General features: G+C 29.8%; 1 protein-coding gene and 1 long non-coding RNA gene across 3 annotated transcripts in view; one reads left to right on the forward strand and one right to left on the reverse strand.

The window, feature by feature from the left end:
* The window catches only part of LOC141529865 (uncharacterized), a 117557-nt gene that overhangs the window by 23864 nt on the left and 78955 nt on the right, over positions 1–14738 (forward strand). For both annotated transcript variants that reach the window (XM_074246590.1, XM_074246589.1), the window contains exon 2: positions 5770–6633. In XM_074246590.1, the coding sequence (XP_074102691.1) occupies positions 6123–6633 (511 nt within the window). In that variant the 5' untranslated portion in view covers positions 5770–6122. The remainder of the gene's footprint in view (positions 1–5769; positions 6634–14738) is intronic.
* LOC141529869 (uncharacterized) overlaps positions 406–14738 on the reverse strand; it is a 91230-nt gene continuing 76897 nt past the window's right edge. The window contains exon 3 of the long non-coding RNA XR_012479668.1: positions 406–1001. This is a non-coding gene — a long non-coding RNA (uncharacterized LOC141529869). The remainder of the gene's footprint in view (positions 1002–14738) is intronic.

Genomic DNA, 14738 nt, shown 5'->3' on the forward strand with positions numbered 1-14738 from the left:
GTCACATATCGAAAATAGTGACACTGGTGATAAAATGGGGTGATGACACATACCATATGAGTGAGATAAATTTGATATTGTGACAGGAAAATGTAGTACTTTGTTATTTATTATATATATACACATATCTATTTTTTTTTGTTGACCATTGACATCTGATCCCCAAGGTTATGCTTTTTTATTGCGTCAGTTTTTTTTTATGACAGATAAGACGTATTTTTAAAGCAAATTAATGGTTTTATCTGAAATTGATAACCAGTCGCTGTTTAAAATATTCTTTTAGGATATCAGAAAAATTTTTCACGCTATAAAATACCATCAGTTATCAGTTATTCTTTTTTTAAAGACACCTAAATATAACTCGCTCAAAGTAATAAAGTCCACAAGTTTTTAAATTACATTCATTGCTTTCAAATAAAAGATAAAATCATTTTTAACTCGGGTCTTATTGAATTTAAATGTGTTAAAACTCTATTAAAGGCCAATAGAAAAAGAAGAAATGAGAATATTTTAGAGATGTGACAATATTGCCATTTTATGTAAGTAATTTATTTCTGTTTTAAGTGACTATTTTAGAACGGAATTTTATTTGGTGTTACAAAATGTAAAGATTGAAGATTCAGAAATTGTAGAGTATGAATACGAAGTCCTTTAATACTGGCATGTCAGCAAGATTAATCTTTGTCCAAAGTCCCAGACCGACATTCACAACTCTCACGTATACCTAGTTCCCACAACATCGACGTAGATGAACAATGGGCTAATTATGCCAATTTGTTTTCTATATCCGAGTAGTGTCTGGTTGTTAGGAGAAAGTTCAGCATGACGACGCTGACCAACAGTTACTCTCTACGATCTCCTCCGGTGGTGTCCGGTGAAAATTACAGAGTGAACTTCACCAAGTAAACGGCACATCTCATTTTGTCATCATAAACTCTCATTAATGGACTCTCAACTTGTTTCTTCTGTCACATCGTCACAGCTCCTCTTTACTTCAACATCTGTAAATTACAATAACATTATATTTAGATTATTATCAATGTAGGGTATGTCACTTCTGCAAATTCATATGGCCATTATAATGTTGAACATTGATTTTTATCAGATGTATATTGCGTTACTAATGCTAAAAGGCCGTCTAAAAAATTATTTTTTCTTCCAATCAACTTAAAAATGCGAGAAATATAAAAATTTATTTACAAAATGAAACTAAAAATTTTTTTATACGTCTTTCTAGCTTTAGGATAAAAAATGCTTAAAATCGAAAGAGCGTTCATCAAGAAAAATTTTTTACTTCTAATTTTCCTGTTTAAAATATAAATACTTTCAATGTCTTACTATAAAAATACAAATGATAAGAAATATTGAAAAATTATTGACATCATATAGATTTTTAAAGCGAAGCTTTTTATCTTTACTTTATTTTTATTTTATTTTTATATTTCTCATATTTCTTAATTGATTAGAAAAGAAAAACAAATTTTTTTGATACACCCTTTTGGTATTATTAACGCGATATAATTTCATTGAAAGAAAGGATAAAAAAAATTTATCCATATAAAATGAATTTGTTTTCAGCTTGATCAGAAATCGGTTTAAAAATTCACCGAAATTTAAGTTTTGTAAACATAAAAACAAACAAATAAATAAATGAAAAAAGTTTAAAAATATAGTGCCAACTGTTGGAACGTAATCGGAACCATGGAAGTATACATCAACAAGGATTGAAAAGTTTTATCTTCCAATATTTGAATCGTAAAAACATACAAAGCATTTATTCGTCCAATATCGTGAGCCTGTGGATTTTGCGTTTCAAACCCGATTCTCTTTCGCTCTGACATTCTCTGTGCCTCTTTTTCGGTCTCAATATGTGTGCAGGTGTTTTTTGTTTCCATTATATATTTTTCTGTTAAAGATACATGTTCAATTGCATCGCATGAGGGATTGTGCCGTTTTATTTTTATTTTTGTTTTCATGTTGTCGCTTACGAGTCGTTTGTTCAATGACGAACACAATTGATCACAAAAGTTGTGTTAATTTACGTGTTGGAAAAAACCTTTCTAGTTAAGTGAAACATACCTATACGAGCGCGGGCTTTTTGTGCACCAAATGGATTAGATTGCCAGATTGCAAATTAATTTGTTCGTTTATTGTTTACATAAGTGAGCAATATACACGTCAGAGTGATTCAATATAGTAACAGATACAAATTTTGAATTTGTAATATACGTATTCAATTTACGCAATTTCATTTTAATTATTTAGTTACACAAAATTAAATCATTGAATATTCGATCGTTGTGGAGTAATTATAATTGAGGCTCGTGGTAATTTGTATGCCATTATTTATATGCATTTATTCGCTCATGTGTTTTGTAATTATAATTAGGGTTCTATAATACACTGAGAGACTGAAAAATTTTTTGTAATGAATCATTGAAAATTATAAATTTTTTGACACCTACATACAATTTTCTCTATCTAAATTATTTAAATAAAAACTATTTTCATCATTTCAATAGTTATCAACAACATGTTCTCGTATCAAAAAAATTTTCTTCATAGAATTTTACAGTTAAATAATTTTTTTTCTCCGTATTATGTTACTCTATAATAATAAAAATACAATAATAACAATTAAAAAGCTAATCAAAATAATAAATTTTAGTTTGAAAAAAAAAATTTCAATTTACAATAGGCTTTATTCACTAGTTTGTATCTACTCCACTCTCATTACAGATGCATGAAGCACGTATCTTAGCGAAAGGTACCATTACAAAGGTATAAGGACATATACTCCGTACATCTTTGCCTATAATTTGTTCTCTCCTACTCAGCACACTGTGCAAAATTAATGCTATCAAATGTGTTGTGAATAATTTGGTGTTAAAAGTTTTAAGTACTGTACTTTTTTAAGATATAAAGGTACTTATAAGTCCTTAGAAAATATCATCCACTCTTTTTAGTGCAAATAATAACATATATTTCTTTAAAAAATATAAATAATTTTTTTTTTTTGTAGAGGTATATCATTTTACTTAACAGAATTAGTGCACATTTTAATTTCGGTACTTCGTTAATTTAATGTAACCATTTAGTTTAAAGAAAGGAAAAAATAATCAGGACTAACGAATTTAATTGAGAAATATTAAATACTTGTCGAATTTTTTTTTCAAATATTTTTGCTTATAATTTATTCTGTTTTGCAATTGTTAACATTTCTTATGATTATTCATAATTAAAATGATAGCCCAATTTTTTATTACCTTTGCTTAAATCTCTTTGATTAAGTAATTTAAATTATAATTTTGAAATAAATATTAAAAAATTACGTTTTATTTATTCATAACTCTTATGGCGAGGAAAGGAAATTGGTTCATCAATTATTAATTTAATAATTCCGGAGAAAAATTAAATTATTCAAGTCGCTTGACATTTAGATTCGTCTTACAACTTTAATTTATCTCAGCATTTTATTATTCGAATAAATAAATTACTTCTTATTTAATCAATACACAGGAATAAAACTTTCATCTTATTTTATTTTTAATATAAAACAATAAAAAATTCAATTGATGAATTGATATATATATAATATATAATAATAAATATATAATATATAATATATAATATATAATATATTATATATATATATAATATAATAAGAATAATATATAATCAAAAATAAAAGCTCAAAAAAATAGAAAACTATGGATAAGAATAATTAGAGCGTACGTAAATGAGTAGCGGTGTCGAAGAGTTTATTTATATATAAAATATATATTGAAAGATATTATAAAGTGTTATAGTAAGTGCAACGTAAAACGTAAGTGGAGCGTGTAATGAACGTTGCCTGTTTGAGTTTCCAAGTTGCGTTCAACGACATTTGAGTTTTAATTGCATGTTTTTTATTTCCTTATAAACGCTGATAACTTCAATAATTCAAATATATGTTCAGGGAGCTTTAATTACTTCGTTACTTAATTATTATTAATGTTAAAAAAAAAAAAAAAAAAAAAAAAACAGGACAGAGAAGGTGTGAGTTATATAACTGCTATAATTAGCAGTTGTGTTTTTTTTTTTAGCCAATAATTCATTATAAGTAGATACTTTTTTATAACCAATTTGAGCTCAAACAGATCGAACGATTGGTAATAAAATGTCACGAGTAATGCACTCGAGTGTGATGAAAATTCGTTCAAGCGTTTTCGGTAACCATCAAAGGCAAATTAAACTTTTTGTATAAGCTGCGTGGATGTATTATAGAAATACGAAGACAATAATTAACTTGAAGAGAACAAGTTAACGTAATTATCGAGCCGGTTGTATACTATTTCACAAAACTTAATAGAATAGTTTGTTGTTTTCTCAAAGCGGAGAGTTGCTCTTTGATATTGATTCGTTTTTTTGTTGAAGAGAGGATAAAAACAATGGTGAAAAAATATTTATAGGAAAACAGATAAATAGATTTGCTTTATTGAGCCAAGGCATGATGGCCGAATGGCAAACTTATAAAAAAATACAGACATAGTTAAGGGTACATCATATATACATACAAAAATAATGAAAAGTATACAATTAGAGTGATAATTAATAATTTATTTAGGTTTTATAAGTAGTTTAAAATTTTTTGATTTAAGTAAATATTTCTTTTTAAATTATTTTACGTTTAACAATTATAATTTATTTTATTTTTATTAATTAGATATTAAAACTATTGATCAGCTTTTTGCCGTGACAGCGAACTTGGAAGAAATAAAATGAAAAAATCGAATTAGTGGTGGTCTTGCGATTTGAACTAGATGGAAGTGTCAATTTTAATTTTGCTGAGCTTTTTCTTTTTATTTTTTAGGTCTGAGGTTTCATTTAGTGACTCTATTTTGTTGAGTGACATTATGACGCCAGAAAATAATGGATCAATAAATTAGAAAAAACACTTTTTGAGGTTGAAATAAAACCTCTCAAATAATTAATCAATAATTACGATTGAATCTTAGTATAATTAGAATACCTTTTAACAAATAAATTTAATAAATACTCATTAAATATTATCTTGGCGTAAATGAGGGAATTGATTTATTAATGTTCAATTGGAATCCCATGAACTATAAAAATGATCTTGAACCTAATGTGAGCAATGAATTAACAGTAGCAGTTTTAATTGTTAAACAGACCGCTGTACCAACTGAAACGTTATACAGGAGTTTAATTATCTAGTACTCGAATATCGGCGTAACAAGCGTTCTACCTTGAAATTGGTTACCTGCGAATACTCCGGAACCCCAATCTCAATCCATTAGTAATCAACGTCAATCTCAGCGAGATATTGGATTATATATACATTTTGATGTTCACTCACTTACGCATCTATACCCAGAGAACGAAAATAGCAAACACACCACACGAGTTAATCAATCAAAAATGAATCAAGAAGTAATTAATCACTACCCAAATTAACAAAGAAATATCCATATACAATCAGATAATAATGGAATACCTCTCCATTCATCCGTTCAACTCGTCACTCACCTGTATACATCTACACACATTTGCAAAATGAAACTAAATTCTTGAATATTTCATGAGTATGCACACAAAAATAAATTTATTTCATGAATATTTACAACATACACGGTTTATATTCTCTTTTGTGTTTTCCAAGTGACGATATTCATGTTCACTTTATTCTCAATTGTCCACACCAGCAATTTCATTGTTCCTCAATATCAATTAACTGACCTGGCTTTGTTTTTTTTTTTATTGTTACAGAAATTTCTTGATCAACAGAAATCCAATTAGCTGATCAGGGGAGCGCGAATGGACACTGGGAATCGGCTTCAACAAAAGCGAGTCAATAAAAATTCCGTTATAACTAAACTCGCTTTGAGGAAAATAACAATGTAAGCAAGTTAATAGTCGGAAAAACATCCAAATTCAAATGGATTTCAGTGACGACTAATCGTTCAGTTAAAAAAATAACCAAAAAATAACAGTAAGTAAATATATATAAAAAAAAAAAAAATAAAAAATAAAAAACAAAATTCAGAATAATAAAACGAGAAATCAGCAGTAATAATGATAAAGTACAAAGAGAAACATGTGATAAATTTATTTATCACGTTATGGCATCAGAAATTGATGAAAATACAGTAAGCCGAGAGCTTGGACACATTCTGATAAATATCTTAGACATTTATATAGTTATCAGAACAAGAACAAGAAGAAGAAGAGGAACAACAACAACAGCTGCTGCGATAACTGATGGTATAATTCCCCGGAGTTACCGAAGCTCGCGAAGAACTCGTAATATCAGTGACGTCGTAGTTCAAGAAGCATTAGTATCATCGCCAGCTTCAGAATCGTCACCACCAACCAGTACCGGTATAAGCGAAATCCCGAGTCAGAACAGGAGAAGGAGCAAGAGTAGTCGTAGACGTAGGAGTAGCAGGAGCATGGTTGCGGTGACTATTAGCGATAGCGTGACAATTCCAACTAATCCGTCCATGGCCTTAAACAGTACTGGGGTGGTTACGAGCTCCACCACCACCGGGAGCACCACTACCGCCGCTAAGCCCGACCAACACATCTACAATTCCACGAATTACCTCTCTGAGCAGGATGACCTGGAATACAGTGAGTAATAAAATGAGACATGCTCTTAATTTAACTCTCGCTTACTTTAGACTCTACTACGGCGCTGTCTGTTGTCTATTTTGTAGCTGTGTGCAGCGTACCCCTAAACTTAACCCTACTAAACGTATATTTCCTCTTAAACCTTCCACTCACCGCTGTTGGCTTTTATCTCACCGGACGCTAAATCCCGCGCTAAGTCCAACCCAGATTTCGTCTATTCTAATCCAATTTAATCTAATTATTTAGAAGAAGATTCCTAAACCTTTTAATTGGAGCCTTCTATTACTTGTTCCGGCTGATAATTTTTAATTCATTCTACTGTAGTACTGCTGCAGTGAAATTAAATTTTTGTAAAAGTTCTGGTGGAAAAAAGGAAAAATTTAATGAAATAAAAATAAGTAGGCTACTCAGATTAAACAAGTTTGGGACAAGTACTATCTGAGCTTTGGTTGAATTGAGGACGAGCGATCGAGGGTGAGAGGTGAGCTTCGTGAGTCGGTACAGGGAAAAGGGGACTGCGCTAGAGGGGGTTAAAATCGTTCGAGCGATTCAAGTAATTCCGTTCCTTTCTTTTGCTCCCTTTCATGTTCCAAGAGTCGGTGATTAGTTTTCAGAGAGATGAATTCAGGTGAATCTTCAACTTGTTAATTAAGTCAAGTCACTGCGTGCTATAAGTTTTTTTAAACACAACTTTGTACTTTATATAAATAGACAGTTTTTAAAAGGCGGAATTATAATTCAAAGAACAAATGTTTTATTTTATCGTAATATACAATTGTTTCAGTTATTTCATTTTATTATGACGTTTTAATAATTACAGAGTTGCAACTATTTATACAGAGAAATTCGAAGCAGAGAAAGATTGCGGCAAAATGATAAACTACTTTAGAGTAAGAAAATATTTAGAAGTTTATTAAGAATTGTTTGACTCAATAAGGAATGAAAAAGTAACTTTAACACAGGCAAAGTGCATAAAATATTTGCAAGCGGTATTTTAACGTTCATTTCTCGCTTGAAAATAAATAACAATATTTTTTTAATCATTAAAAACATTTTACGAATTTTATTTTCATTTTGTCCCGGGGTCCCACTTTGCCCCAAAATATATTGTTTTATTATTAAAATGTGATACTAACAAATGAAAGCTGATCTGATAACGTAAACATCGAGCAAGGGTTTTTCGAATCCCTTTGAAATTTATCCTTGACCTAAGAGTTTCCATTTACGACGCCTTTACTAAGAGGAAATCGAAAAGCTCTCTCGGTTTTTATTTTTATTATTTTTTTCTCCGGTTACTTTTTCTTATTCCTCTTCCTCTTTATTTAGTTCTTCTCTAGCTCGGATTCTACTAGTAGTGGTACTGCTGTGGCTCTGAGAGAGCCTGGTACTGGATCTGAGACTGAGACTGAGACTCACCCTACCGGTGGTCGCTGACTATTCGGGTAGAGCCACTTATTGGTTCCGCTCAAGTTGCCTGGCCCGTCGTCTTTCAAGGAAAAACTTAACTCGAGCTTCCTTCTATCCAGCCTCTGCAGTGTGTCTTACTGAAGTAAATTACAGTAAGGCCTACTGGGACGACCTTTTTTCAATTCTCTCTTTTACCCAGAGGATTACGAGAATTGAACAGTACTTTTACACTCTTTTCAAGCTTTTTCTCATTACATATCCTTTTTTGCTTTTTTTACCTTTCTTACTCAGCAGAACTTTTTTTCCTGCTCTTCTTTACTTTTCTCTGTATAAAAAAAAAAGTTAATTCAGTTATTTTATCACAATGCTACATCCCTATTTTGTCATAGAAAAAATTTGCCATTCTCTTTATTGATTATCTGCTAAACACTTTACTTTTTATCTGTCGTTATACCTAATTAGTCAACTTTGATGTTTAGAACAAATATTTTTTCATGTTTAGATGCAAAATAATGATAACATAGATTAATAATTCCATATCGAAGTACTTTTGTTAAAGCTGTTCCCGAATAAAAATTGAAATAAAATCCAGTGAAAAAGAATCGAGTAAAATGAATAAATATGTTATTCCAATTTCATGAAAATATATACATCCAAAATCTAGTTCAATGTTCACGCAATAAATTCCGAAATACATCACACGAATTAAATTTGTATCTACTTATACAACTGGTTTACAAATATTTCTCCATAAACAAAAAAGTACTTTAGCTCCAAAAAGTAATGCCGTAATCTGCGTCAGACATTTACAAAAAATATGTGATCATATTTTGCCCTAAATTTTCTGTTTTATAAATACATTCATAAATATATAGGGAAGCTGAGGTAAATAGGGTACTTAAGAATGAAGTAAGGAATTATTTTAAGTTTTAAAAGGGATATTTACTTTCTTACCATTACTCTCCAGCAATATAAAGTATCTCGGGATTATTTTTATAAAAATTTTCAATTCAACGCTCGTATAAATTTTATCCTCCGATTATAATTAAAATGCTCTAGCTCTTGATTATTCAAGTTAAATAATAGATTGTTTCTTTAATCGCCTTTTTTCCGACTTTTTCGCACAGGTATAAGCTGGAGAATGAATGCTTAATCACTGATATTTTTTTTTCTTTTTATTTTTTATAGAATTGAGAATTATAAGTACACTATTATAATCTAGATTAATAGGATTAAATAAAATCAATAAGCGACCATTCGACAATCAACTGAACATAGATTATATCTGTAAGCGGATGTAATTACATAGTAGTTGATCAATGAAAAGCAAAGGATGAGTTGACGTGTGGTATGTACTCCTCTTGAAGTGCCTTTGTTTAAATGGAACAAATCTTCCTTCCTAATGCCTTTTCGTCTGACCAATCTCGTGGCTACTCCACTGGCATACTAAATTAACGACTGGAATAATATAATGCTCGTATATACTATGCGTACAGAAATAAGTAAGTGGCTTTACTTTACCATCTAGGGTCTTATAAAATATTCATCCGCATAATAATTTAGAAGCTTGACATAATTTACCGTTAATAAAATTTATAATACTAAAAAAAAAAAAAAATAATAATAATAATTTAATAAACCTTCTTTTAAATTTAAACATTCAACTTTGCACAGAAGCAGATATAAAAAGAGTAAAATTGAATTGAATTTCTTATTATCTTGTTTACACTACTGTAAACACATAATAATTTTATAAAAATGTAATTTTCCAGTTGGTTACCCGCTGGACAATCCAAAAGGATTTTCTAGAATGGGATTTTTGTTAAGTCCTCATTCGTCATTTTCTTTCTTATTTTTTTAAAGTCCTCCAGCTGCAGTACTATTTTCTCGTTCTTCAATTTCACTTCTTTTCTGCTTGAGTTAGAACCTCGGCTCTCAACTCTCCAATTGCAACTACTAAAAAGAATAAGATGTTAAAGAGAAGGTGGGAGAGGATCAGAAAAATACAGTAAAGAAAATAGTAAAAAATATATCTAACGGTTCTTTAAGCTAAAAAACTCATAGATACAAGTTTTATAGAATCGTTTGCTCATAAAATTTACCGCCGATTACGAATTATTTCTTTTAAAGATCAACTCTATGTCTTTTCGAAACCCGGTGATTTATTTTATACTTCGAATATAAATTCATTTTATTTGAATAAATTTATAACAAGTAATGTTTCTACCCTCCGTATGCTCATTCAAAAGGTTCTTTAATTTTTTTAGAGTGTTTTTATACTGTCCATTTTTCACTGACAACATCTTCTCCACTATTTTTTTTTAAGTTATCAAAGTATTTCAGAATATTTTAAACTCTAACCATTGTTTATATTTTATTCAATCAATTTTGATTACTCAAGTCGTTTAAATAACGATTTACCAGAATGAATTTGCGTGTTTATTTGACTAAGAACTAATGTATGACGCGTTAGCACACAGCTTGAGGAGCCTGATACATATAATTTAGGATTCGTGATAATGCAAACAGTTTTTATAGCGAGAAAGCACTTGAGATTAAGGAAATTCAATGTTTGGCGGTAGGGTGCGATGTTCAAATGTGTAAAGAGACAAGAGATAAGGGGACAGAAGAAGATAAAGCTAAGAAAGAGGAGAAGGTAAAGAGAGAGGATTGGGATCAAAAACTCGAGATGTTGTATACTAGGATGTGTACAGAATGAGGTAAAGGTTTGAGCGCTTTTCCTCTTCTCATCGCAGGGATATACATGCGTGTTTAGTAATCTGCTGGGAAATCCAATTTTTGCACCAAAGTGCTCGGATTATCTCGACGCCTACGTTGTACTGTATTTTATACTGCCAATATTTTTTTTACATAAATCAAAAATTAAGATATCAAAATATTTTATTTGCAGATAAAAATGCGATAAAATTTTTGAATTTTTAATTGAAGCTCTATTTATATTTTAACTATTACTTTGTTGAAAGACTGTAGATATATATTTACCATACAGCAAAATTAATTCCATGAATAAATAAATTCGTTTCAAATGACCATCAGAACACTAAAACTAAAACCTACTTTATTCATTAAAGTATTACATTAAATTTTTAGAGAGAGATTGAATGTTTGGACTTTAACGAGACAAGACGTTCATTATTAAAATCATTAAATTGAAATTGATTGTAGAAACTTTATTTCATTTCAAAGTTAGTTTCTTATTCAATATGGGATAGAAAAAAAAAATAGCTAACAATCGATAGTGAAGAGCTTTTTTTAGGCTGCATTGAAAAATTGATTGTGTTTACATTTTTTAAACCAGAAAAAAATAAAATTTTATTTGAAACCTCAAAACACTTATAAGAATGATAACTTGTCTCATATTTTTAATATTATATATTTTAGAGCAACATAAATTTGAAAATTGTCTTTACTATATTTTTGGCTAACAATATGATTTTATTTCCGTCAAGAGCAATCCACAATATATATCGTAGTGGAATTGTAGAATTGGATATTTTTATATTCACATATTTTCCAAGCTTCAAAAATATCCGACAATATAATTTATTTTCTTTATCTCTGCTATTCTACAATTATCTGGTTCTTCACAGGGCATATTACATATACTTACTCCGAAGAAAAACTTTTTCAATAAAGATAATAAGTCTTTAAAATAGTTTCATCTTACTTACCAACCACAAAATTCCAGTTACTATTTTTTTAAAAAACATAAAGATGTTCTTTACTACAAAATAATTCAAACTATTAAATCACAATCTCTGAAATTATTTTACGATGGGCAAACACTAAAATTCATGATACATTTATTGTATCCGAACAATACCGATAAATTCCAATAAAACTACTGCAAACTTACCAAGAACAATCGACCATTAAATTTAAGCTCTCCTACCAGAGGAGTAGGAATTTAAAGAAATCTTTTAGGAAGCTCTAAAAATATTCCACTCTTCTATCCTTATACTATGTATGTTTTATCTTCGGTCATTTGCAAAATTCAACTAGTATACATAAATACTTCATTTTATTTTCCTTTTACATTTAGCCAGATCAACGCAAACTATTTACATCTCGAGTGACATAGCAGGACCGCAGATAAGAGCCCTTGCCTTTTGGTATTTGCTAATTTAACTAAGCTTTCTCGTAAAACCCTTTTACGAAGCGTTCTATTACATTAAACTGAGATGAGATTGATTTTCAAAGCCATGAAAAGATCACTGAAAAATCTACTAACTAACGCTGCAGTCCTCAATATTTACTGCTTTATGTGAGTGTTTTTTACGAATTTAAAATATACTTACGTGTAACTTCCATAGATATACAAGTACATGCACGGAAAAGCCAAGCAAGAGAGAGTAAGCATTGATGGTATCGTTGCCAATGGTCGTTAAATTTTAGAATGGATTTTAAAGCCTCCATTGTCCTGGTTCTTGTACGATTCGAGCTTGCGTTCCCTCTTGTCTACTCTATTACTGTATAGTGAATTGTGTTCGCTCAGGATATTCAATTTAGAAACGAACAATCGCTATGCCACAAGCAGCGTGAGCTCGTGAAAAGTTTATAAATACATTTTTGATTAAATATTATTATTTTATATTTTTTTTTTAACTTTTCAATGCAAACATACATTCTATATAAATATAGATTCCAATTTGCTTTGATACATTTACTTGGAGTGTTTTATAGATTCTCATCAAATAAACGTAGTTCGTGTTCTTTTCAAAGCTTTTTTGCTTTTCAGTGAGCCGATCAATTGTCTTGATTGATTGCAGTATTATTGTGTTTTACTCCTAAAGGAATAAAAATAAATGTCGTATTTATTTGGTAGATAATTAAATTCTTTGTTTGTTTAATGGGAAAAAGTTTCATTATTTCTTGCTTCTATTAAATAAACACTATTTATTTCAGTGTTTATATTTAAGATTACGATTTTTTTATCCGATAGTTCAACCAGTAATATACCATCTGAAATAATATGTTTGTTAGCCTGCTGAGTTTATAGACAGAGTTTATTTAAATAAATAGACATTCTTGTGTGTTACGTTATTAAAGACAACACAAAGTTAGTTGGAATAAAATAAAATAAATGAAATTGATACGGCTAAGATAGAAAACTCGGATGAAAAGAATCAAGATATCGTTGCAATAAAACTTACGATAAATTATTTTTCCTGGATTTATTCGCTTCAATGATTTTTATTATCAGCTTAGTGAATTTTCCACGTGAATATGCTGGTTATAATCGGATCGAGTTGAAGATTTGTTTGTGGAAGTTTAATGTCACTTTTCATAAAAAATATATACGGCAGTCGCGAAAAAGTCAAGTTACACTTATAAAGTTACCTTTCAATTTCTAAACATAGAGATAAGCAATATATAAATTTTATTTTATTTAAGGAATAAAGTTAATAGAATTTTAGTCGTTATAATTTGTTTAAATGTTTAAAAGAATTGTCAATAAGTTTGAAAAATTTTCTATATTGATGTAAGAAAAAAATAAAGTTATATTTCTCTAATATTGACGCCTATAGAAAATCCACTTGGAATACAAATTTTTATCCTCAAGAGTGCTATATAAGAGCGGAGAAAAAGTTCTCAAGTAACAAAATTGTTTTATTTTATAAAAATTCATTGGGGGAGTTTATTTATTGTTTATAACTTTTTTTACTTAGACATAATTTTTTTACTGACGTAAAATATATTTACGATCAGATTTTCTTTGTAACACTCAATAGGAGTCGGGAAATTTTTTTGACAGCTGATTTATTTTATATGTTTACTCAGCTGAATTATTAACTCGAATAATTTTTTTTTTTTCTAAAACTTATTGGTAAATAAATTTCAACCCACAAGTTTGAACAAACTTTTTCAAAAATTTCAGTACTAAGTAACAGAAATAATAGCAACCTTATTGCGGTAATAATCGATTCTGTCCAGAAGTACCTTTCAGATCCACTAGATAGCTGGGAGTATTTACACGACTAATGATAATTCTTAAGGACAATCTGTAAACGAAGTTGTTTCGTATCAAAGAGTACGAGCACTGAAGCGTAAGTAACTCACGACAATTGCCTACGTGAATCTTGTTTCAAGTGCAATAGCTCTGTCCAGTTTCCAAGTTAAACTGGACTCTCTTATCCAGAGACGAGGGTACAGAGTCCTTACCGGAGACAAATGAGCCTATGGATCTATCTCGCGGTAGACCATTTGTCTCTGTTCTCTCTTCTCTCCTCAGTCTCACGGATTTCCCGTTTCCATAACACGGATAACTGCCGTTTCCCGTTTTATTACCTCCTGTTCCGAGCTGCAATCCCTAACAATCGTTAACTCAACACAAAACTTTTTAATTTCTGACATTTTTATTATTCTTCCTCCAGAAATAAATTCATTTCTGCTGAAAAAATCACCATTAAATTATCCGTTGCACTGAAGAAAATAAATAAAATAAAACCCTACTTTGTTACACAGAAATTCTAGCAGTACACAAACAATGTCAGTAAAAAAGAGAAATAAAATAAACTAGGTTGGAAAAAAAATAAATATATGATTTATGCATAATATTGAATGTAGACATTTGAAAACGAATGGCAATTTGTTGCAAGACGATAAAGCTCCAGAAGAATTGCACGGAATGCCCAACACAATGTATTCTTGGATTTGAATAAAAATTTTCCTATAAC

The sequence above is a fragment of the Cotesia typhae genome, unplaced genomic scaffold, assembly GCF_013202065.1.
Source record: "Cotesia typhae breed Kobodo isofemale line unplaced genomic scaffold, CoteBio_Ctyphae contig_48, whole genome shotgun sequence".
NCBI classification, from domain to species: Eukaryota; Metazoa; Arthropoda; class Insecta; order Hymenoptera; family Braconidae; genus Cotesia; species Cotesia typhae.